We start from the raw sequence: 24,164 nt of genomic DNA on the forward strand, positions 1-24,164 counted from the left end.
ATTAAATACCTTATTATCTTATCGAAGGCGTCGAGTTTGTAAACTTTTATCAGATGACCACTTTGATGATATTTATGAACTTCTAACCATGAGAATGCATCAAATTAAATGAGTACAAAAATAATATGATCCTCATTGTGATACATGATATCCAATGTAAGTTTTCTTTCAAAATGTAAGAGAGAGAAAGAGAATGGACGAAATGATTACCTGTAAAGAAATCAATTTGCAAAGTTGATTCTCGGCTTGCGGTTTGTATTTTTCAATTTCAAAAACCCTCTTAGATGCAAAATAAGAGACCTTGCAGGATCGCACAAAGGTAGTATACTTAACCCATTAGAAACAAAATTGGCGTGGACAAACTGTAGCACGAGAATATAAAAAAAGAGTATAAGGGGCCGGGTACTTGAAAATATATTACAGTGAAATAGATTATTAGAAAATATCACATTTTCACTTCTTGGCTACATTTATCAGTAAAAAAATAAAAATAAATTGCACAATATTTTCTTAAATATAGTGAAATCTATTACAAGTTGCTAGGAAATTTTTAAACATGTGACGGTAATCTAGCACATTTTCCCTCTCTACTGCCTATATTATCTTCTCTTTCTCAAACTCCATTTTCCCTCTCAACCTACCACTTTCCTCTCTAGAGCTCTTGTTTTCGAAGCCATTTTTAAATCATGGTATCAATTTTCCTCTTCCTATCTTTGAATCTACCTTTTTTCGTCTTCCTTGTTTTCTCAACCATTGCCTCCCAGATTCAATGCCATTTTTAAATCATGGTATCAATTTCTCTCATCTCATCATTTTGCTTGAATCCATTCTCTGTACCATCCCTTCTCTTTGAGCTTGCTCTCCAAGCGAGCCGTGCAGATAAATTACTACATCTTTTAAAAATGGATTTTTTTTTTAGGCGGCTAAATTATAATGATTACTAAATCTTTTTAAAAAAAAAATATTTTTTTGGAATTAAGATTTAGATCTAGACATAAATTATATTTTTATTTAAATTATAATGATTATTCATTTAGAAAAAAAAGAATTTTTTGGGATTAGGGTTTAGATACAGATAAAGAAGTGATAATTACTTGTATATTGGCCTCTTCCAACATTTAGTAAGAACAATATAAAAGCAAATTCTCTTCCAATATTTAGTAAGAGCAATATTATTTAGTAAGAAAGAGTAAATTCTCTTCCCCTAGTTAGTAAGACCAACATAAGAGCAAATTCTCCTCTAATATTTAATAAGAACAAATTTAAAGTGAAATATAGATGATTCTATATTAAACCGTATTCCATAAGAGCAATAGATTTTTCAATGTGCATCTAAATATTACTTATTTCTCAAATTACATCTAAATACTATTCAAATAATAACAATCCATTTGGATGTTATGTATCAAGCAGTAAGAGTAGTTAACCACACAGAGTAGTTAACCACAAAAACAAAAGTTATTAAGTGCTATATACCCCAAAGGCACTCCTATCTACCGGGTTAGCAAACTATAAACCTACCATATAATTGAGATTGAGATTTGCATCGCATATTTTGTATCCACTTCTTTAAGAGAGAGAGAGAGAGAGAGAGGGTTCTCTTTCAGAGTTTACGAAAATCTCCGAGGGAGGGAGAACCAGAATGTCGAGCGCTGCCCAAACCCCCTACAGCCCTTACCGCCTAGCCCACACCCTCACCCCGCACAGCCGCGCCGTCTCCTGTGTCAAATTCTCCAACGACGGCCGCTTCCTTGCGTCCTCGTCCCTCGACGCCTCCCTCTTCCTTTACTCCCTCCCCTTCTCCAACCCTCCGTCCCCCCCTCGCCCCCTTCTTGGCCACTCTGACGGCGTCTCGGACCTTGCCTGGTCCTCCGACTCCCGCTACGTTTGCTCTGCCTCCGACGACCGGACCCTTCGCATTTGGGATGCTCTCTCGACTGAGTGCCTCAAAACCCTCAGAGGACACTCTCACTTTGTATTCTGCGTGAATTTTAACTCCCAATCGAATCTAATTGTTTCGGGTTCGTTCGATCAGACTCTGAGGATCTGGGAGGTTAAGACTGGAAAGTGTTTGAGGGTGATCTCGGTAGCCCACCTTGAGCCGGTGACATCGGCGCATTTCAATAGGGACGGTTCTCTGATCGTGTCGGGAGGCCATGATGGGTCGTGCCAGATTTGGGATGCAGCCACTGGGGCGAGGCTCAAGACACTGATCGATGTGGGGCGGCCAGCAGTTTCCTTTGTGAAGTTCTCGCCCAATGGGAAGTTCATACTTGTTGCTACCCTTGATGATACACTTGTGAGTTTCATGCTTGAGTTCTTGCTCTGTTTGATTATTCCACATCCTTTGCTCTGTTTGATTATTCCATATCCTTGTCTCTCTGTGTATTTACCCCTTTTTCTGCGAGTTCTTATTTTTTTGGTAGTTTTTTTATCCAGTGAATGGATTCTTTCTTTATTGGTATGTAACTGATGGTTCTTGAGATAAATTGGGTTGTCTTGAATCTATGAATTTTCTCTGTTTTTTACTTGCATGATACCGATTATGTGAGTAATATGGGTACGTAATTGGGTCCTTTCTTGAGTCTATAATAGTTGTGTTTCTTCTTTTTGATATTTTGATAATGGTAGAGTTCATTGTACTTTATTGAATCTTGGAGATAATGGTTTTATGACTAATATTGATGGAGTTCAATTGGGATGATGGAGTTCAATTGAGCTCCTTCTAAATGTATAAATCCTTTACTTTTTTTATAAGTCGGTGGTACCTGGGCCCTGCCTGAGCAGAGCACCTCAGCTGAGTCTCAGTGGACTCATCCAAGTAATATAGAGGGCCAAAAAAAGCCCTAAAAATAAAGTAAAAATAGAAAGAATGAAACTAAACTAAACATAACATAAAAAGTCCGAACAAGATATAAAAAACGCATAAAACATGAATTTAGAAAAAAATGATTTAGTGCTAGAAACATTTCAGAGAAATCCAAAAACAGAGGAAAATTTAAAAATGGGTTATATGACAAGAAACACGCACCAATCATTATAAAAAACATCACACTTGCATAAGGAATATTTATATATTGATTTTACAATTTAAGAATTTTTTTCTTCTTTTTTATTTTTAAATATCCCCAACTTTTACCTGAGTACCAAACCTAGTCTGAGTAGCTTGGCAGAGACCCTAAGCACTGATTGGCATGAGTCATTTGGGCTTGAATCTCTGGGGCTATTTTTCTTGGTATATTGGTTTTATTGGGCTCTAATGAACTCTGCTTTCTTGGGTGGGAAAGCCCCATTCGCTTTTTTTTATCACTCTAGAAGGATGTAATTTATCTTCCACTCTTAGTTGCAAATTTTTAATGGCAAATCGAATCAAATTGTTTCTTTAATTTGAAGACACTTTTAGTTTGTTGTTGGTTTTATGGGGCTATTGCATTACTTTCTTGGGTAGGAGGTTTTGTTTTCTTTCTTTGGTCCTATTGGGATATATGGGGTTTCCCTATTACTTGTGAGTTACAGTGGCATATGATTTGGCTCCTTCTTGGGTATGGGACCCTTTCGACTCTGTGATATTGGCAGGCTAGAGGATTTCTTGCATGAGTGGCAGCTTATGGGTTGTGTGGAGAGATCATAAAGTTATGATGCTCAAAATGTGGGGCTGCTATACATTGTGCAGATTATATGCTTCCATGTAATTTATCTTATTACTCCTTTTGGCTTGGTTACTATGTGAACGCTCCGAAATGTGAATGTCATAAAAGGGATGAGGATGTTTTAAAAAATATATAATTAAAATGAGCATAGACTCTAATTAATTTCTTTACTAGATAACATCATATTCAAGACCAAATTCGCCCATGTATTCCATATGATAGAAACACAGGTTTTTCATATATCATATACTAGGAACGGAATAGTTCTAGGCGTTTAATCCCTTGTTACAATTTACATTGACCAAATAGTACAACAAAAGTAAATAGGGCCAGTTACCCTTGATCCTAACCTCAAGACCTATACATTCGTTTTTAATAAGAAAACTATACAAACATATTAAATAAAAGTAGATAACATCACATGGGATATCAACCCGTATACCTGATCTACAGCAGGGATTTAATCCTATGTCTGCTTCCTTTTTAGAGAACGGGCCTCCAGTGGATATTTTAGAGCACATAATCGATCTCTTTCTTTATTTTTTTTCCTCACTTTATCTTAGCACTGTGATAAATGTTTGGGCAACCTATGGCGATGAGATATGTCCTCGCAGGGAGTGCCTATCGCAAAGAAAGCTATGCGAACCCCTTTCTTGACTGCTCGCTAGACTTTTAGAATCTTCACCAAGTGATAAACTTTAATATCCTTTTGATAACCACCAAATATTATCTTTTCATCTCTGTCGATCTCTTGATGATGCTTATCCTTTTCTTAACCTTCACGCTGAATCCTCATTTCAGTCCTTATCCTTTATACGAATTTAAATTAGTGGACTGAACTTTGGATTAGGAGAGCGGATCTACGTAGGTTTGAATTTGAACTCGAGGCTTCACACGAATTTGAATCTGCGGGTATATCTTTTGAACCCAATCTCAACCATATGCAAATTTGAATCTATGCTTATCATGTTCGGTCAATCATCCTCTTTCAAGTTTGAACGTGCGGTCTTGCAATTCAACCAAGCTGTCTTGTGAGAAAAATTAGGATATGTCCTTCTTCATTACTCATTATTTCACCTTTTTGCCCATCCAACTGGATATATGCTTTCTTCATTTGCATAGAATTTTCCACACCTTTCAAGGGTGATAAATATTGGACTGAGGATGCACTGATCCCTATTTCATGGAAAATTCCTCGCATTAAGGGTGAAATTCCAACATCAGTAGCCGCATGATATTTTGTCTGGAACACACAAGACATGGGGCTTTTAAAGCTCCAACTGTTGAGCTATATGAATAATGGGCCAACCCTCATCGAATTAATATGAAACTTCAGGGAGAGGGTCACAACGCCTTAAATATGGTTTCCTGTGAGAGTCTCAGCTTAATCCCGAAGGCATCAAGTTTCAGGGTGTCAGTTGAGGCATATCCAAACTGACGGTGGATACGGACATGGGTTAAGCCAGGTCTAAATATCGTCCAAGTCATATTACCCCTGGAATTTAAGGCATATGAAGCCTTATCATGTATATCTTAGGGATTCACCTCAATATATCAACGTATGGTGAGGCTGCCCTTAAGCTCTGTCTGTTAAAACCACATTATTTCAACGTATGGCGGATCTTTTAAAGAGTCATATCACATCTCACCCAGAACTCATCCAGTATCCAGTGGAGAGGCATTTATAATTTGCATTCCGGAGTTTCGTCTCAAATAGAAATGTTTTCATGATCTATCATTATGATCCATATGTTATAACACACGTGCATAACTAATGTGAATGCCAATATTAAGTTATATATATTCCTCCATATATCACGTGGATAGGCGTGCATAGAGTCTTAGTAGTATATGTGTCCTAGAACTTGTCTCAAAATGAGATGGCTTCATCATTTTAAGTCAACTTTGAATATGTTAGTTGAGGAGCTCTTAGCACTACATCAGTCGACGAGTCAAGATTCCTTTAGGCATATCAAGCCTCTCATATGATGGATCTTGATCATATTATATGTTTTATATCACATGGGGCATTTCATTTTCACTGAGCCTCATATGAAGCTTGGTTGACATATCGTTATTGAGCGTGCATCAAAACACATCCAGTCTTTGTATGTGACCAAAAACACACCTAACAAAACCACTCCGGGCATTCGCGTGCGTGGGGATAATCCCTAGAGCACGTAACGACCGGTGATTTGGGTGGCCTTGTCGACATTAATCTTCTTTATGCATGCTTTAAAATTTTCTCAAACATTCTCCTTACCTCGATAATCCCCGCATTTATCAAAACGCGGATAACCGTTTGAGCCTCAATTCTCCTTATGATGAATGCACATGATTTGTCATATCTTTTATATGGGTTTGATAAATCAGTCAAAACAAGTAAAGGTTGGTTAGAGTTGATGGTTCTATTTGGGAAATCAATTTGGTGCTAAATTGCTATGTTTGAAGAAATGACATTAATAAAGTGATTATTGCATCCTCATTTTTTGTATTGGGCCGCTACTCTGTGGTTAGCCTATTTTTTGGCTGGAGCCCCTGTCTAGTGGGTGGTCGCTACCCCCCCTTCTGTCTATTTGTACTCTTCTCTTTCTTAATATAGCACAGTTAGCAGCATCAAAAAAAATAAAATAAAAAGTGATTATTACTTGGACTTTTTTATAGTATACTCTTAGTTCTTTATCCACAGTACACCATAACAGAGCCTAAAACCTTCTGCACTTGTTTTTCTATCAATAATGATAAATTGTTGAATGTGAATGGTAGTAGAAATCAAACCAATGTTGCCCATGGCATTTGGCATTGTCTGTGGAACTTGGGACTACACCTTTTCACATCCCTGGTTCGAATCTCCACACTGAGATGTGCACAACCCCTCTGACACCCTACCATTTAGAGCAATGCAAAGACGACAACTCAATAATCTTTCAGAACACTGAACTTGAGTAAAACTGATGGAATTTCCATAATTTGGTCATAAGCTAATGTTTAATGAAGCAGGAAGATTCATGTTTTGCAATGCCACATGTTATGAGAAATGCAAAAGAATGTTTCTCAATCATATAAATACTGGTCCCCATCAACACACATTTTGTCTATTGGTTCCAGGAAAAGCTGATGGTTTGAGCAAATCATGGTACCTAACAAGTTTGCTTCTTTACTGAGCAAAAAGTCGGTAGCAGCATTTTAGTATTGTAGAACTAAGGACATATTGGTGACTAGCTGCAAAGTTGATTGAAAAGAGCTACGAAGCTAAGTCCTTGTTACTGTTTGCTCACGTCCTTTTACAAATCAGTAGAAGTTAGTGCACTACTAAATTTGGAACCTTCAGAATGTGGATAAATCTTTGGAGCTTGGATCATAGAAAATTCTGGGAAGTATAAAGGCTTTTTATGTTGTAGCTTCCCTATTTTAAGTGTTTCAAATGCCTAGAAAGCAATTACTTACCATTGCTTGTGTAGACTTGTTGGAGCTTGGTGACCAGTTTTGCACTGGGGTTATTTGCTATGAGGCAAAAGTGAGTGAGTCATGAGCGGTTATCCGTTTCCTATTAGTCTATTACCCTTTAGCTTAGTGGACATCATTGGGAGATGGAGGTCTGATTTCAGTCAAACATTGTGGCCCAAAGGTTGGACTTAACCCTAAACATAGAGATGAGAAGTGGATCATCAGTTATTGGAATGAAAGGAAAGATGAGTCCTGCTAAGGATATGAAATACTGTATGGATTAGATCTGGGAACTTAACAGGTTCTACTTGTATATATTCCTTTTCTCAATAATAAGCTGCATTTTGATTGTGTAAAATTTACAAAAAGGGAGGTGCCTATGGATGTTGGAGAAGGCGAAGGCCAAGCTGTGCCCTTTTTCACGCAGAGGGTCCTAGGAGTTTTGTTGGCCTTGTATTGAAATAGTGGCCCAAAAAGGGGAGGTACCTGTGAAATATTGCAGAGGGCAAAGTAGGTGCTGTTCCAAATATTTGGTCCCCGAAAGGGGGGCCTTTGATTTTAAATGTAACTAAACAACCACATGTTGCAAGCAAACAACTAGTCGGAAACAAGTATTGCTTGCATTCTTTATATATTTGAGAACCCCACCTTATGGGATACATGAGTTCATTGTTCGAATTGGAGCACCTAGCTTGATCCAAGAAGCTTGAAGCAAACTAACTCGAACTTGGTTCTACTTCCAGTCATAGAAGAAAAAATTCTGGGAAATGGAAGCTGGATTCGATGGGTAGAGCTTCATTCTGTACTGACCATCAGCACGTGATAATTCATGATTCCCAAAGCGGCCAATTAGTCATTCGAATCTTATAAATTGCTAATCTTGGGGGCCGTCCAAGCTTTCTCGATCAATCGAGCTGCCCAATTTCCCCTCTCCCGATTCATGCTGTCTTTCGAATCCCTTCATCCGGGCCCAGGAGTCTGCATTGAAAAACCTGCAGCTTTCTCCAAGCCAAGCCCTCAAAAGAATCTAGTGGTTGCGGACAAATTTAAATTGACTTGACTGAGAGTTAGCACTTAGAATCAATGATTTCACGCACCCGGCTTATGATTTGGAAGGATCACCTAAACCTAGAGTAGCATCATCTCCCTCACCCACAGCAATGGTTATCCCCGTCCAAAGAACTGGTAAAAACCTGGAATAGGGTTTTTGGAGGAAAGGGGATGGTGTGGGCATGCCCTTTCTATGCGCCAAATGTTTCTTCGGGGAAGGGTTCATTATCCTGATCTATGAATGCGGTCAATGAATGCTGTGAAATCTCTAGCTGAGAACTTAGCCAGTGCGTCTAAAATTGTACATCGTTTAATTCCATTTTCTCCTTATTGGCAAATGTTAGAAGCTAGAATAAAAAATAAATTTCACCTTTGTTATACTACTTTCTAGCAGTAAAGTGAAAGGGTTTTCTCAAGTTGGACAGAGGATATAACCAGAAAGGGACTGACCCACAATCATGGGTAAAGAAACACACTATTTGAAAATGAAGTATGAACGGGAAGCAAGTAGAATTTTTGAGGGGAGGGGGAGTCACCGAATCCAGAGAGCTATAAAACAACTGGTACAAGTGAGTATTTGACTTTCTATTAATTCTAATAGAGATATTGAACTTTAGTTCGTTGTATTTGAACAAATCAGTTTATCAGAGTCATCATTGGTGAAGTGTTCAGCTAAAATATCTTGCTTTAGTTGTAAGCTAGCTTGAATTTGAACCCATATTCTACTGTGGCTATGGTCATTAAACTATTCATTCTGATTGTTTTTGTTTCCTGACCTTTGCAGAAGCTGTGGAACTACTCTACCGGAAAGTTTCTGAAAACATACACAGGTCACATCAACCGAGTGTATTGCATAACTTCAACATTTTCGGTGACAAATGGCAAATATATAGTGAGTGGATCAGAGGATCGTTGTGTGTATATATGGGATCTCCAGGGTAAAAACATGGTTCAAAAATTGGAAGGCCATACTGACACTGTAATTTCTGTTTCTTGTCACCCAACAGAGAATATGATCGCTTCTGCTGGCCTGGATAATGATAGAACTGTAAGAATCTGGGTCCAAGCGAAGAACTGAGTGATTTTGTCGAAAATTTTTATGAGAAATATCTTAGGTTTGCTGGCAGGAAAGGTCTTATGTGAGTCAGCAGATGCAAGAGCCTGCTGAATTTTGAACGTCCATCTTTAAGATGGAAGTTATAAAAACGCACCGGACCAAAATATTATATTGATGGTGAAAAAAAAACCCAAAAAAACTCATTTTAATTTTTCAAAAAATTTTGGTTTTTTTTTTTGGCATCTTCATGATCACTTTAGCCTTAGATGATGAATCCCTAGAAGTTTGGACCCAAAATCCATCTTTAGGGTGGATTTTAGAGTGGGAGGCATGCGTACATTTGAGCCCCTGACTCATAGAAACTCCACCCTTACTGCTAAGAAAAAATTTCTTTTTGCTGTGAACTTTTCGTTAGGGCATAGAGCCTATGTTTGATATGCATGTAAGGAGAGGTAATGCGTGGCTTTTGTACTTGATCAGTGTATAGAAAAGTCTGACTGGTCGGCTCGAACCGGCCACCCCACCAGTACTGAGTTGAATCGGGTTGAATCGGCCCATTTTGTACAACTGGTTCATGCGCCAAACCAAGTTGACTTTTGCGAGTCAAATGGGTTTAGAACAGGTTTTATGTTCACTGATTTGAGTACATCAGATAAAGATAAATATGTTGCTTGCCATGCCTAATACGTTGGTAGCATTCTTCTATAATCCCATGCCATATGAAACATTAGCACAGGAATGCGATGGTGATCACTCATCCCACAGCTCTGTATGAGTTCAAAGCCTGAGTGAGACCAAAATTGGTGATTTGCATCATATTTTTTAGAGAAATTTATATTAATGTTCCCCTGTTTACTTGTATTTGAAAAACCCCTCTCAAAAGTTCATTTATACTCACATCCCTTTTTTTCTACTTTCTAATCTTTTTTTCTAAATTGCTCCTACGGCCCTCTCCAAAGTTAGTCTGAGGCTTCAGACAACTTCACCTTCAAGGTCCGAACTATGTAAATGACAAAAATATCTCGAATGAGATCCCAAGTCCAAAACCTCAGCCTAAAGTTGATCCAAACTCAAGTTCAGAACTTTAAGGTCTAAAGTAGAAGCAATTCCGGACAAAAAAAAAAAGAAGATAATTCTTTGATTACTTTTGTTTTGCTTAGGAAGAAGCAATTCGGGGCCAAAAAAAAAAGAGATAATTCTTTGATTTCTTTTGTTTTGTTTTGAGCTATATATTGTCTTTCCATTATTATCAATAAAAGTGAAGTACTATTGTCAAAAAAAAAAAAAACAGTATGAAACGTAATAACAAAATTTTCAGAGGGAAATTTTAAGAAAGGAAAATTGTTTCATGAGGGCTGGACTGCATTTCTACATGTGTAGTTCAGAAAGTGTAAAGCATCCATCTGAAAAATGGATGCAAGTAGATGTTCCATTTAAAAACAATGAAAACTAACGGTCCAAATGTTTTCTCATTAAAATTATTATTTTTAGTTTTAAAATTTTATTTATTTATTCATATTCATGATTTCCATATTAGAGATTACATGTCCTTAAAAATTAAATCTTAAAATCCATCTAAAAAATAGATTTATTACGAGGCCCGCATTTCTAACCATATGCGCTTAGCCGCATAGAAACCGGGTCCTTTCAATAATGGATATTGGGGGATATCCGTGTAGGTTTCTGTTTTTGACGTGTGCCTAAACTTTTGTGATTTGTTGGTATTTATTCTTTTGCCCTTTTGGCCCAAAAGAGAGGATTATGGAGTAAACGAACGTATATAATGACTGCAAAGAGAGGAAGCAAAATCACCTTCAAATTCCATAGATATTGATACAATGCATGGGATCATCTCATACAAATCAACTTTTTCTATTAATATTGATTCAAGCTCTTAATCATTGGCTTTTCCGAACGCCAAACGTGTCCTCCATGCCACTACTCACTTTTTTCCGTCTCTCAGCAATCATCTCTTTGTATTCCTGTGCACATGAAAATGCCTCTTTTTCTCAGCTCCATCAAGGACTACATCCTTTCTTTTTTTTATACCAGTTACTAAAGAAGGACTACATCCTTATTCAAAAGAAAAAAAGACTTGTATTTCCAAGAGATGAAGTAAAGAATATTGATAAATAACATTGGAGTGTGAGAAGCTAAATTATAGTGTACGAAAAATAAAGCTTAAAAGTCACGGTGCACCTTTCTCAATCACATGCTACAAGCATATGTTAGGAGAAGTGCAAATAGTACTAACCAACATGCAGCAAATGTGATGCAAACAAGATGTCTAATTTTTACTGGGAAATTTTCCAAATTTGAGTTCCGGATTTTTTAGTATACAGAAGGTAGATTTACAATTATCCTGCTCATCAACATAGCAACTATGCATTATATGCAAAGCCAATACAATTTACAATTATCCTGCTCATCAACATAGCAACTATGCATTATATGCAAAGCCAAATACAATTCTTTCTCATTATCTAGTTGTTTTCTTTTGGTCATGTACTACTGTCCGGTGTCTAGCCTTATACTAATTTGGTGTCCTGCTTAATTGAGCATCTGCAGAGTATATTAAATTGTGCAGTAAGCAAAGCTAAATATCGATGTACAAGCTTCACATTGTGGCTGTGATCTATGCTTTCTTTAGCTTGCATCAAATCAGGATCATTGTCAAAGAAAACATGCGAACGGATCAAATTGAGCCTAAGATACAGCCCAATAAATCATATCTAACTAGGGAATTTGGTTTGTATGAATTGGGCCGAAATGTCTGGCACTATCGTGAGAATAATGGGACATCACCTCTTACATCACTTGGGAGTGTTATCTCTACATATTAATGTCTACATCTTGGAGAACTTCTGTAATAATTTGAATACGTAATACAGCACAAAGCAGAATAGAAATTGAATTGATAGTAAATAGTTAATATTCTTTACCAGGCTAACATGAGGAAAATTGCGTTATGGAATGAAATTTTTAGTTACCCACCATAAAGCCCATATATTTTATGGTTTGGCTGTAATGATGTGGATGCCTTTGGGCAACAACACATCATTTGAACATAGCTGACATTACTGAAGGTTCATATTCGTGTATGTGGCTTAGAACTATTGTTCACACAAGTGGTGGCCAGAAATAGACCAATCCATGAAACCTAAAAAAAGATATCTGTTTGGGCAAGCTTCGTAACTGGAAGCTGCGAACATCCTGGAACCTGGAAGTTCTATTTCCCTAGAAACTAGAATTGTTGATATCTGGAAGTCACAGAATGCTGGTTTGATAACTTGTCTGAAAGTTCTTAAATACATAATCTTCCCATTGATCTAACAAAGCTTCTTAATCAGGCTTCACGGCTTCACGGCTTCACACATACACACACAAAAAAAGAGAGAGAGAGAGAGAACATAGTTAATAGAGTATTTAGAGAGAGAAAGGGTATGTAGAGAGACAAAGGGCACTGTTAGAGAGAGAAAGGAGCCTATGGGAAGCCTATTTTTTAAGAACTTCTACTACACTCCTTAATACAAAATCTTCCCATTGATCTAACAAAGCTTCTTAATTAGGCTTCATGGCTTTATACACAGAGAGAGAGAGAGAGAGAGAGAGAGAGAGAGAGAGAGAGAGAGAGAGAGAGAGAGAGAGAGAGAGAGAGAGAGAGAGAGAGAGCAAAGTTAAGAAAGTATTTAGAGAGAGAAAAGACATGTTTAGAGAGAGAAAGGGCATATAGAGAGACAAAGGGCACTGTTAGAGAAAGAAAGGACACTATAGGAAGCCTATTTTTTGAGAACTTGTACTACACTGCTTACTCAATAGAACAATTAACATATGAAAAGAAAAGGACACTGTTCGAGGGAGAAATGAGTTAGAGAGAGAGAAAGGGAATGGTTAGGGAAAGGACTTAGAGAGAGAGAGAGAGATGAGTTATAGATAGAAAGAGAACTATTAGAGAGAGGAGTTACAGAGAAGAAATGCATGGTTAGAGAATGAAAGGAGTTACGAGAGAGAAAATGTGTGGTCAGACAGAGAGCACTTGGAGAAAGAAAGGGCATGGTGAGTGAGGGAGGATTTGTATAAAAAAAAAGGAGTTAAGAGAGAGAAATGTATTCGACAGAGAAAGGGCACATTTAGAGAGAGAAAGGCCCATTTAGAGAAAGAAAGGAGAAAGGGAGATGAATGACATGGCTAGAGGGGATTTAGAGAGAGAGGGCATGTTAGAGAGGGGGAGTTCGAAGGAATTATAGAGAGAGAGAGAGAGAGAGGACAGGGAAAGCAAATATAGGTGAGAGATGATCTTGGTAAAAAAAAACAGAATAACAATCTTCCATGGGGGGGGAATGGAAGCTGCAGGCTCTCGTTTCTTGAGAACCCAGAACTTCCAAAGCTAGTTTCCTGCGGCATTTACCGTTAACAAAAAAAAGTGCTATGGTAAACTAAAACTTCCAACTTTTCGAGCTGGAAGGTCCAGTTATCAAACGTGCTCTTAGAGTTTTCAGCCTTCGGGATAGCTTTCAAGATATTGGATGAGACAGGTACCAGAATGGAAGCATATTGGGTTACCATATTTGAGGAGGAGGTATACTTTTAACTTATTTTACATATTAGACAAAACATGGATGCCGCAACTAAAACATGGGCTAGTCCCTGAGCAATATCTTCAAGATTTAAGTAACAAAGAGTTGGTGGGGTCCTAGGCTACACTTGCCCATACTTTAAGCCTCTAGGAATAAAAAGAGAGGAGGTGATGTGGAGGACGTGGGCTCTTACACATGCCCACTGCTGTAGGGTCTCATTCTCGAACATGGCTTGGGTACACATGCAACAATTCATTTCCACCGTCCAATTTGACTGGTAAAAGTGTAAATTAGAAAGACCATATGTATTTCAATATAAGTTTTGAGTTTAAGAATCTGTAAGGTCTGTGGTCCATAAGTTTCTTAACTGAGAGAGAAAATAAGAGTGGTTGAAAGCAAGCTCATGCCATGGAAAGGATATATCTGAAGTCTGGTTTCTTTGGGCAAACATCAGATAAAGAAAAAATGGAGAACCCAAGAGGATGAGAATGAGAAGTGATTAGTGGCAAGAGTGGATGGTTGCATCCCCTAAGAGGCTCTCAGGCATCACTCTCTGTTTGATAGTGCTGACTTAAACAGAGTTAGACTTTGTGCAAGGTTTAATTCCAAGAGTCCACAAAAACCATGATTTAAAAAGTTCAGAAACACTAAAATAAAGTCATTAATTGAATAACCCTATGTCTAGATTAAAATGTTAAACAAACAGCCAGCATGATGAACAAACTGGAATGATTAAAGAACTTTACGAAATATACCTATATTGGTAAATATACATGCAAATTCAAACCTTGAAGAAGCATCATAATTGAAATTGCTATCTCATAAGAAATGAGCAGATACAAAGAGATAATAGACATGCAAACATGAATCATGATACTAAAGGAAGATTAGTAGAAAGGGAAACCGTCAAACCTTGGGATAAGAGTACAAAAAGATGTACCACCATGTGCATATCACAAAGAGGACAAACATTGTGAATACCACAGAGTGAACAACTATCCAGCTACCAGTGACTGTAGCCGCCCCCGTAAGCAATATGGTCCATGGTTGACACCTTTCAAGATTGTGAAGCTATGTATGTCAGATAAGAGTGGTAAGAAATCTGAATATAAAGGAGGACGGAATTCGAGGAACCAGTGCAAATAACATAGTCATAATCACTCTCAATTTAGATAGGTACTCCAGAAAACTATATGGATCAGCCAAATAAACAGCATAGCAAAGCACTAACATGATAACATCAACAAAATAACAATGCAATCACCAAAAAGAAGCTATATGCAATATTTACTTCATAGTTTAATACCATATAGCACGGATAGAACAATGGAGGGTGTCCTAAAAAATTAGATATAAAAAAATTTGAAAATTTACTGCAAATTAGCAACAAGTTGGGAATTTCAAAAAGAGCAACTGTTGAGCTAAATTATTCTCTCTATAGCCTTTGTCTGGAGCATGCAAACCAACAAAACCATGAGAATCAACATGTACACACTTCCACGCTCCAATGAGTCAGCTTTCAAGTCAGATTGGTGTGCTAGCAACAAACCACACAATATCTTTAAAGAAGGGATGTGCAAGACTTGGGCTTCATAAGTTTCAAGAAGTGGTGTTGAAGAATTTATACCATTGATGGGAACCACATGTAAGGTATGGATTTTCGATAGAGAAGAATGCCACTGGAAGTTTGCGAGGTCAACTGCGATGCATGGCATGGGAGGAGGTTAACGGTGGAGGAAGAATCAGGAGCGAGAAGCCTGGTCTCCTTTGTCAAAGCCCATGGATGTTCGTTTTTGTTTGTTCATTCCTTTTCTCTTTTTTTTTTTTTTTTTTTCTGGTGATGGTGAGGAGAGATAGGCAAGAAGTGGGATTCGATCCTGGGGTACTGCAATTGTCAACACAACAACCGTCAAGCCAGCTACCCATTTTTCTCTTTCTTCCTTGGATGGTGCAAGGGTCAGTACGAAGCAATGAAAAAGATATATGAGTGAAGCGAAAAACCTCAGCCTTCCAGAATTCCCAAAGACCCCTTGAGCATTGGGTGGTGGAGATTTTCCTTTAATTTGTTCCATTCGAAAACTGGTTGCCGAGTTTATTGCTGATTCATGTTTGAATAGAATGCAAATTTGCTGATTGAAAGTCCAACAGTTCCCATTTCATTGAGCCTTCTAAGGATAGATAGGCAGAAGACATACTAGGTTCTTGAAATGCAAACCAAAGGTTTATCTTCTACATTTAGATGTAAGAGTGTGTAGCATGTCTGTCTCTTTTCTTATTTGCCTATAACTATATTTCCCTAAACTCTTATATGTAGCGGGCAAATTCACCCTAGAATAAAGTTGTATAGAAATCCTTTGTTATACATTATTTTCGTGAGCATTCTCTCATACCCTGACTTTGACCTGGCATCAAAGGATGGAGAAAGTCCCATTTCACAAAGACATTTAAAAGTTCTTAGACCAGATTCTAGGAAAGAGCACCCATCAAATGAACTTCAAAAGTTCCTTATGGATACAAAATGCTTCATGGGTGGTCCTCTCCTGATACACCTAAGCAATTTGGTGCACCTGAAAGAAAAAAAACATATCATAGAAAACACGAGAGCTCTTTGCCTAAAGAGAAATGTACCCTAGTGGTTGATGCTACTTGAATTCCAGGATGTCACATAAAATGAATTACCTAGTACTGTTTTTGGTGAGTTGTCTCCTCATCAAAGGTTACTTGAAAGGGTGCCTGACTACTCTCTCTTAAGGGCAGGAACTGCATAATGAACCCACTACCAGAGAAAATAAAATTAAAACAACACCAGCAGCTGGTCCTTGTTGCATTCCTCAATTATGCTTACAATTTCATGGGAGGACTATCCATTAATCCTATTTTGTCCCTGAACTTCTAACCAGTGAAAGGCATGGTGACTATCATATTGTTCTCTTATCTTCAAACTCCTCCATCTTCATCGTCCTTCCTTTTCCTTCTTGTTTTTTAAAAAAAATTTTAATTTTTTTTTCTACTAACTGGTATTCAAATTTGTTGGTTTGGGAAAAGTAAATATCAGAAACCAAACACTCAAATACAAAGAACATATAGCACATCTCTGTTGAAAAAATAGAATGCAGTAAAGCATATCAACGGCTAACAGCCCAAAAACGCACCATGAACAAAAGAGTAACCCTAAAAGGTAAATTAGGAGAGAGAGAGAGAGTGAAATCATACCAAGCAGGCTTGGTGTCCCATACAGATTCATATTCTAGAGAGAGATAATTGAGATAAGCATCCATATCTTTCACCGCCCCATCCTCATCCAAGAAGCGCGAATCAACGGATTTGTTGCGCTTGCTTCGAGCAACAACAGTATGGGATCGAATGAAGCTTCTCTGAGCACGAATTATGGGTTTGCATGAGCAAGAGTAATGGAGCAGAGGAATTGGATCGGCAGTTTTGGGAAAATAGAAAGCGTTGCATAAAATGGTGGAGGAGTTGCAGACATTGAAAGGAGGAGGGTGTCTTAGAAGGGAAATGGAGAAGTGCATGGAAGAGGGAGCTCCCATTCTTATTGCATGGTATGGATGATCTCTCTCTCTTCGTTGGAGTCCCTCCACTTTCTCTCTCCTATTCAGTTATCCATTCCCAACTTTTCTTTTTTTTTTTTTAAGAAAATTACATACAGGGCGATACGGGTCTGTTCCAAATTACGGCCGGCACCACCCGTTGGGCCCTCTCTTTTCTTTTCTTTTTTGTTTTTTGAAGTCAACCTCGGTGTTTTTTTTTTTCTTTCAAGTTACCTCCGTTCGGTAAATCGAAACCAAATAAGTGGTTTTTGTGCATTTAAACCAAAAAAAAACTATCCGGTATTAAAAATACCAATTATGTGGACTTTATAATATTAATTCTGGTCACTAGATTCATTCATGGCCACTAATGGAGTTAGATTATTGGTTTGTTGTGGTGTTTATTTTGAGTGTAACGAGTATGATAGACAGACAATTTATAAAGATGGTAACTTAAAAGCCACAATATAAAAGGAGGCGGCTCACTACAACAATTAAAGGCTCATATAGGATCTATATTGAGCTCTAACCCAAACAGTCTGAAAATTATGAAGGAAGAAAAAGAGCAGTTAGTAGATTTAATAGATGATGGGGATGTATCGTGTATGCCGATGGTGGCCTCCAATATATTCCTATGTATTACAAACCAGCCATCACAACCAATTCCAGTGGAGCATCAACCCTTTGTTCATACATCTGCTCCATCAACAAGAGATACGTATGTGTGACAAAAGACCTTCAATATTTATATTTTAATGAATTCGAATTATATTTGAACTACATGTGGATCGATACCTACTAAATGCTTGAAATTTTTTTGTCACAGCTGCCATTTTGTAAAAATGAATGGCCCCACAACGAGTAACATAGTGACAGTGCAGGGGTCTGAACCCGAGGCCGAGCCTGTAATGGAACGTGATGTAGACGACACAACGCCCTTAGAGCCCCCATTCATCATATCAACATGTCCACGAGTTGACCTAGTTGTGGGATAGAATTTTGAGAATGTTGTGGATTTATGTAATCATTTAGTTGATTACACGATATATCATAATTTTGTGATGAAGTACCGTAGAAATGATCAAGAAAAAGTGTATGCATACTATAAAGGAGCACTGGATTGCACTTGGTATGTGCAGTGCTCTAGAGTCGGACAATCAAAATTCTTCAAGGTAAGAGAATTTATAAATGAGCACACATGCAGAGGACCAGTGGGAAGGACGCATTAGCCCTTAGAAAGAAGCCAATGGGTTGTAAAAAGGAATAAACCTCGACTAAAAGATCAGAAGACACTCAAGGCTAAAGATATTGCAAATGACGTTCAACGGGATCATGGAGTCCAATTATCATACATGCAAGCTTAGCATGGTAAAGAAGTTGCAAGGGCAATGATCCTGGGCTCAGAAGTGGAATCATATACTGAATCACCTATCTATCTTGAGAAACTAAATGTCATTAATCCTGGAACTATATCAGTCATACAAACCGATGAGGATAGAAGATTTGAGCGTGTATTTCTAAGCTTTCGTCCATGCCTCAATGGATTTCTGCATGGTTGTAGGACACTGTTAGGGTTAGATGGGACGTTCTTGAAGGGAACATATCTAGGGATCCTATTAGCTGCAATAGCCGTAGATGCTAATGGTGGCATGTTTCCTGTTGCGATTGTAGTGGTACAGAATGAGCACACTGAAAGTTGGATATGGTTCTTAGAGAGATTGAATTGGGCATTTCTTCAGGAAGTAATAAACTTACCAGGCCTAACAATCCTCTGTGATTGTTAGAAGGGTTTGCCAACTGCAATTAGAACTGTATTCCTGGGATCGTATCCAGGTCATTGCATGATCCATCTTGTAGACAATTTCAAGAGGAAATGGAAGAGAAAAGTACTCTTAAAGAAGTGGTGGAAAGCGCACGCGCATTATCTACTGAAGGGTTCAAGGAAGAGATGTTGAAAATTAAAGAGATAGTTAAAGCGGCGTACATTTGGATAATGACTGAATGTTTATATGTGAAAATTTCGGTAGAGAAAATCTAACCTCTGATTTGTTTTCATGTTCAAACTTGTCAATAAAAATGGTAGATAATAAGGGTCATGTCAAATTGTAACTCGGGCGAGGATTCGGTAGTCGGACTGCTCTCGTACAAATTACTGGTAATAGTGGCTCGAGGGGCGAAGAAACAGAGAGAGGGGGAGATTTGGGAAAAAAGGGTTCAAAATAGATTGAAAAATAAATAAGAAAATGAATAAAAGCTAACCTTATGCCGCGCCCCAAGCTCGGCACCCAAAGTGTAATAATCCTAATAAATAAAAAAAAAACTTATAATAAGTGATGGTCCATATGAGCATGATAGTCCTTAGGGACCATCACCATTTTCAAAGCTTTTAGTTTGAATTTGTTTTGTTTGCTGCGGCCTAGTGGACGTGGGCTTTAAGCTTATAAGAGGTAATATAAACGTTACACCTTGTGTATGAAGTGTAACTTAATAAAATATTATTATAAGATATCGTAAGAGTTTAAATATGAGAGGCGAGGACTTCCACCCTATAAAATTTTGAGGTCTCTCTCTCTCTAGCCGAATTTTTATCGGAAGCTCCCTCTCAAAATATTTTAGGTAAGTGACATCGTCTTCCTAAAAAATAGTCTGTTTTTAATAAATAGTGATATTTCCGTCCAGGATCTTTATTTTATAAGTTTTGTGTCTAAGTGACCCCATTGTCTGGAAAAATAATCTATTCTTTTCAAAAATAAAATGAAATAATTATTTCTGCTTATTAACATGAATTTTAGGCACGATAAATTTTATGCGCACACGACCTCATTATCTTGAAAAATAATCTTTTTAATAAAAATTGTGATATTTTATCTATGTTAGAAATTTTAAATGCTGTAAATTCTTAGAAAAATAAATTTATTTATTTTTCTTGTCTATTGTTAGAAAATTTTAGATACTATCAAATTATTAGAAATAAATGTGATATTTCTGCTTTTAGTAAAATTGTGAGATTTCTTTCTACTATTTTTAAATATTTAGACATTGTGAATTTCATGTGCAAATGACTGCCTTATTATCTGAAAAATGATATTTTTGCGTTTGATTATAACATTGTTGTGAAATGTTTATTTGCAAATTAACATCCCATAAATTGTGATAGTTCCGTATTCTTCAATTTCTATAAGAGTTTTTCTATACATATTAGATTGGCAATTATGCTAGAATGTCTTTACGAACTGCTACCTTTCTAAATTTGAGCCCAAAATATTTAATTGGTTGAAATGTTATTGAAAGTGACTGTTATTAATGGTATCAGTGAGATTCATATTAATGATTTCAGTGCTATGTTGAGTACATGATATTTGCTGCTTTCGAATGTTTAAAGAGATTTAGAAATAATTTAAGTATGCAAGTGGACTCATCCGGTTCGCCGGTGAGGTATAAGTGGACCTATCCGGGACGCCGGTAGGGATTAAGTGGACTCATCCGGTACGTCGGTGAGATATAAGTGGACCTGCAGGGATTAAGTGGACCTATTTGGGACGTCGATAGGGATTTAGTGGACCCATCAGGACGCTGATGGGGTATATAGGTGACCTACTTGGGGCGCTAGTAGGGTATTTTGTGAAATCCTTTGAATTATGCACTGCCGTTAAAGTGTTATATGCATTTCAATTATTTGGATTTACTTAATTATGTATTTATTGAAAGTAAAATTGTTGATGCATTTCTGTTAATAGATCTTCTTTTTGAAAATATTGATATCTTTCAACCATGATTATTTTTAGGATTATGATGATCACTTACTGAGTAGCCAAACTCATCAAACTATGGTAAACATTTTTTCAGGATAACTGCGGATTCATTTTGAGTGCTAGTCAAGATCAACCTTGGAAGATATTGTTGTTGTCCTAGCTTTTTTTATTTACTTTGTAAGACCTCGCCACAGTAAATTTGTCCTATCAAGAGATGTATATATGTTTTGGACTGTCACATCTCAAGAATATCTGTATTGAAATTTCTTGGGGTGTGACACAAAGTCAGTGGCCGATTCAGAATTGTGCCTGGTGCACCTACTTTTTTCAGTCTTCAGAAGTCTGTCGGGTAGAAGATATTGATATCAGATAGATTGGTGTGTGGTAGTGCTGAATTTGGGTTTTAGGATGTGGGGATTAAGGCTTGGGCTTAGGTCTCAAGGTTCGGAGATTTGATTCTTGAGTGCGGAAGAGTTTTGGCTATGGTTCGAAGTGTCAATGTCCTTAAATTTGGAGCCAAGGGCCCCTATATATAAAAAGCAATCCTCAAATAGTGTCACAAAATTTCAGGTTGATCTGGGCCGTTGATTCCTAGTGACACCGGTGGCAACTCTAGAGTTGGCGCCAGCAACTCTGCCACATCAATCATTTCAAAGTCACGTCTACAATGCCAACGATGTTGATGATTCACTTAGGCATGATCAAATGTCTTCTTTCATTAATGGAAACACTATTCCGGTGGTCATGTGTTGGTTGAGTTCACTGATTGCCAGCACAACTGTCACCAACTTTGGAACTGCCACTGACAACGCCACACTTTCTAGTAACTACTATTACCAACATTGGCATTGGCATTGGCAGATCTGTCGTCCTTTTCTGCCACCGGTGTTGCCAACTCCAACTTTGGTGTTACCACTACCAAAGCTCACCGCAATGATTTCATTTTCAATAATTATCCTTCCCATTTAATGAAAATATAGTTCATAAGGTGTATGGAGGAGACTTTCTTCAGCATTGATACCTGCAGTACTGACGTTGGCACCACCAACTCTGGGTTGTAATCATTCAAACTCAATTATCGATCATTTCCATTTAATGAAAACACTAATCTACAAGTGTTTAGAGATGGCTTCATGCAGCATTGTCATAAGCAGTATTGACGTTGGTGCCACCAACTCTGTGTTATAATAATTCAAATTCAATTATTGGTCATTTTCATTTGATGAAAACATTATTTCTGAGGTGTATGGAGGTGATTTCGTGTAGTGTTTCCACCAATAGTACTGGCATTGGCATCACCAGATCTGAGTTGCAATCATTCCAACTCAATTATTTGTATTGCAGAGTCACTATTCATGACATTTGAGTTTGACTGGGGTGGAGTTGGCACCCCTAACGCTAGAGTTGGTGCCACCAACGCTGCACTCCCATGACTCATCGAGCTTTGTTTTCCGGCAGGTCTTCAGGCCAATGGCTCAAATAATTATTTTGGATATTCTTACTTCTAGCGTTGCCACCTCCACTTTGGGAATTATGGGTTCCAACGCTATAGTCTTCAACGTTGCTGGTGATCACTCTGGCGTTGGGGACTGTAGATTTGTGGCGTTGGTGGTCCCCTCTTCAACGTTGGCAGTGGCGTCTCTGAGGGGACCAGATGGTCATTTTCTCAAACAAATTCTCGAGGTCATAACTCTCAAACCGTATATCGTATCAGAGCGATTTTTGAGTCGTTGCATAGCGTGTGACATCTACTTTTATTTGGAACCAAATTTAGGCCTAAAATATTGATTTCTAAATGGTCCATAAAGCTCAAACGTCAAGGTGCTGATTTCCATGGCTATGGGTGTCGGGATTGTGCACAAGTTGATTTCTAAGGTATCTAATGATCTTCGAGTTTACAGTATTGGGATGGTTTCAGGTTATTATCGTTCCAAGGTCTCTATTTTCCTAGGACTTTCTTAGTTGGGGTTGGGGTGTCTACAGTTGCCCCTCTTTGTCGCTCGTGTTGCATGCGCGTGGTGCGAGCTGAGCGGCAAAGAAGTAGACACCTGAGATACAGAGCAATAACAATACAAAGTTGAAAAAAATATTTTCGAAGTAGAGTCATCACTTGAGCAACTGACAACAGTCGGCCAGTGGCGCCTGTGGTCTCTGTGACCTAGAGGTGAGCTTAGCCCATTGGTCGAGGCGATCACTGTGAGCTCCATTTTCTCAGCTAAGGTCGTGGTGACAAATTTCAAGGAAGACAAACCTCCCAGTGTTTGAAACATAAATTGGAAAGAGGTCTTAGATGAGAAGGCAGAGAATTCCCGGCTGAGTAGATTACAAGTTACCTCGTTCCCTGGGTGTTTCCTAAGGATTTTGGGCTATAGGTTGGTTGGTTTAGGAGATGAAGGGATTTTTAGGGAAATTTGCGGGTTTTAGGGATTTTGAAAGGTTTGTTTTCCAATCCATGGTACCTTTCTTCTCGAAACGTTCCTTTTGGAGTTAATCAGTCATGGGGCACATTCTAATCATCATTATCGACGCGGAGCGAACTCCTTCGTCTTCAAAAACATTTTTTAAGATAAAGATTGAAAACATGGAGAAGTTTTTAAAGATAGATGCTGATGCCGGGTTACGATTTAAACCAAAGAAATTAAAGTTTTTGAAAACTACAAACACAAGGTTTTTTAAATGATCCAAATTAAGATTGTCCATGTATTTGGAGTTTTAATTTAAGAAATTGAAAACTAAGAAAATTTGAAAATTAATAACTTGAAAATTAAGAAATTTAAAAGGAGTATTTTGAAGAAAGGGAGAATTTTGAAATCGAATGTGGTTAACAATTTTAGCTTGTGTAACCATGGAGCTGATTGTGCAATTTTTTGTCATGCAGTGATGGACGTCAAATTTCCCATTTACATGAGATTTGTCATCCATGAAAAATCCATCATATTTGCATGGGATTTGTCATCCATGAAAAATCCAATATTGTTTACAGTGCAAATCGGGACAATCTCATGATGAGATTCGATCAGATTCGGACCACAAATTGAGTATTTAAAAGAGTGATGGCGAGTGAGGATAATCAAATTCTTATC

General features: G+C 37.8%; 3 protein-coding genes across 4 annotated transcripts; 2 read left to right on the forward strand and 1 right to left on the reverse strand.

Annotated features, from left to right (window-relative positions):
* Positions 1-1,543: 1,543 nt before the first annotated feature.
* LOC18428877 (uncharacterized) lies at positions 1,544-9,273 on the forward strand. 2 transcript variants are annotated; one of them, XM_020664106.2, is made up of 2 exons: positions 1,544-2,299; positions 8,932-9,273. In XM_020664106.2, the coding sequence occupies exons 1-2, from the start codon at positions 1,643-1,645 to the stop codon at positions 9,223-9,225; spliced, it is 951 nt and encodes a 316-aa protein (XP_020519765.1). In that variant the 5' UTR covers positions 1,544-1,642; the 3' UTR covers positions 9,226-9,273. The 2 variants fall into 2 exon arrangements, with proteins under 2 accessions (XP_020519765.1, XP_088719396.1); XM_088863270.1 differs by lacking the exon at positions 8,932-9,273 and adding an exon at positions 8,542-8,716.
* A 1,729-nt stretch (positions 9,274-11,002) lies between these two features.
* Positions 11,003-17,400, reverse strand: LOC18428876 (spindle pole body-associated protein). Its single transcript, XM_011623103.3, has 3 exons — positions 16,995-17,400; positions 14,694-14,835; positions 11,003-11,186 (listed from the first exon to the last, which is right to left on the reverse strand). Exons 1-3 carry the CDS (start codon positions 17,327-17,329, stop codon positions 11,103-11,105), a joined length of 561 nt encoding a protein of 186 aa, XP_011621405.2. The 5' UTR covers positions 17,330-17,400; the 3' UTR covers positions 11,003-11,102.
* Positions 17,401-18,717: 1,317 nt separating this feature from the next.
* On the forward strand, positions 18,718-19,113 carry LOC148782724 (uncharacterized). Its single transcript, XM_088862596.1, has one exon. The coding sequence runs from the start codon at positions 18,718-18,720 to the stop codon at positions 19,111-19,113; it is 396 nt and encodes a 131-aa protein (XP_088718722.1).
* Positions 19,114-24,164: the final 5,051 nt, after the last annotated feature.

The sequence above is a fragment of the Amborella trichopoda genome, chromosome 3 (genome assembly GCF_054954075.1).
Source record: "Amborella trichopoda isolate Santa Cruz 75 chromosome 3, AtrichopodaSantaCruz75HAP2 v2.0, whole genome shotgun sequence".
Classification (NCBI taxonomy): Eukaryota; Viridiplantae; Streptophyta; class Magnoliopsida; order Amborellales; family Amborellaceae; genus Amborella; species Amborella trichopoda.

Excerpts from the sequence above, each read along its gene's own strand:
- LOC18428877 (XM_020664106.2), top strand. The coding sequence starts at position 1,643 with ATGTCGAGCGCTGCCCAAACCCCCTACAGCCCTTACCGCCTAGCCCAC. Across the intron at positions 2,300-8,931 it reads CTACCCTTGATGATACACTT|AAGCTGTGGAACTACTCTAC; the intron begins GTGAGTTTCATG and ends TGACCTTTGCAG.
- LOC18428876 (XM_011623103.3), bottom strand. The coding sequence starts at position 17,329 with ATGGGAGCTCCCTCTTCCATGCACTTCTCCATTTCCCTTCTAAGACAC. Across the intron at positions 14,836-16,994 it reads TGGGACACCAAGCCTGCTTG|GTGTCAACCATGGACCATAT; the intron begins GTATGATTTCAC and ends CAATCTTGAAAG. Across the intron at positions 11,187-14,693 it reads TTTTGTACTCTTATCCCAAG|GAATACAAAGAGATGATTGC; the intron begins GTTTGACGGTTT and ends TCATGTGCACAG.
- LOC148782724 (XM_088862596.1), top strand. The coding sequence starts at position 18,718 with ATGATCCTGGGCTCAGAAGTGGAATCATATACTGAATCACCTATCTAT.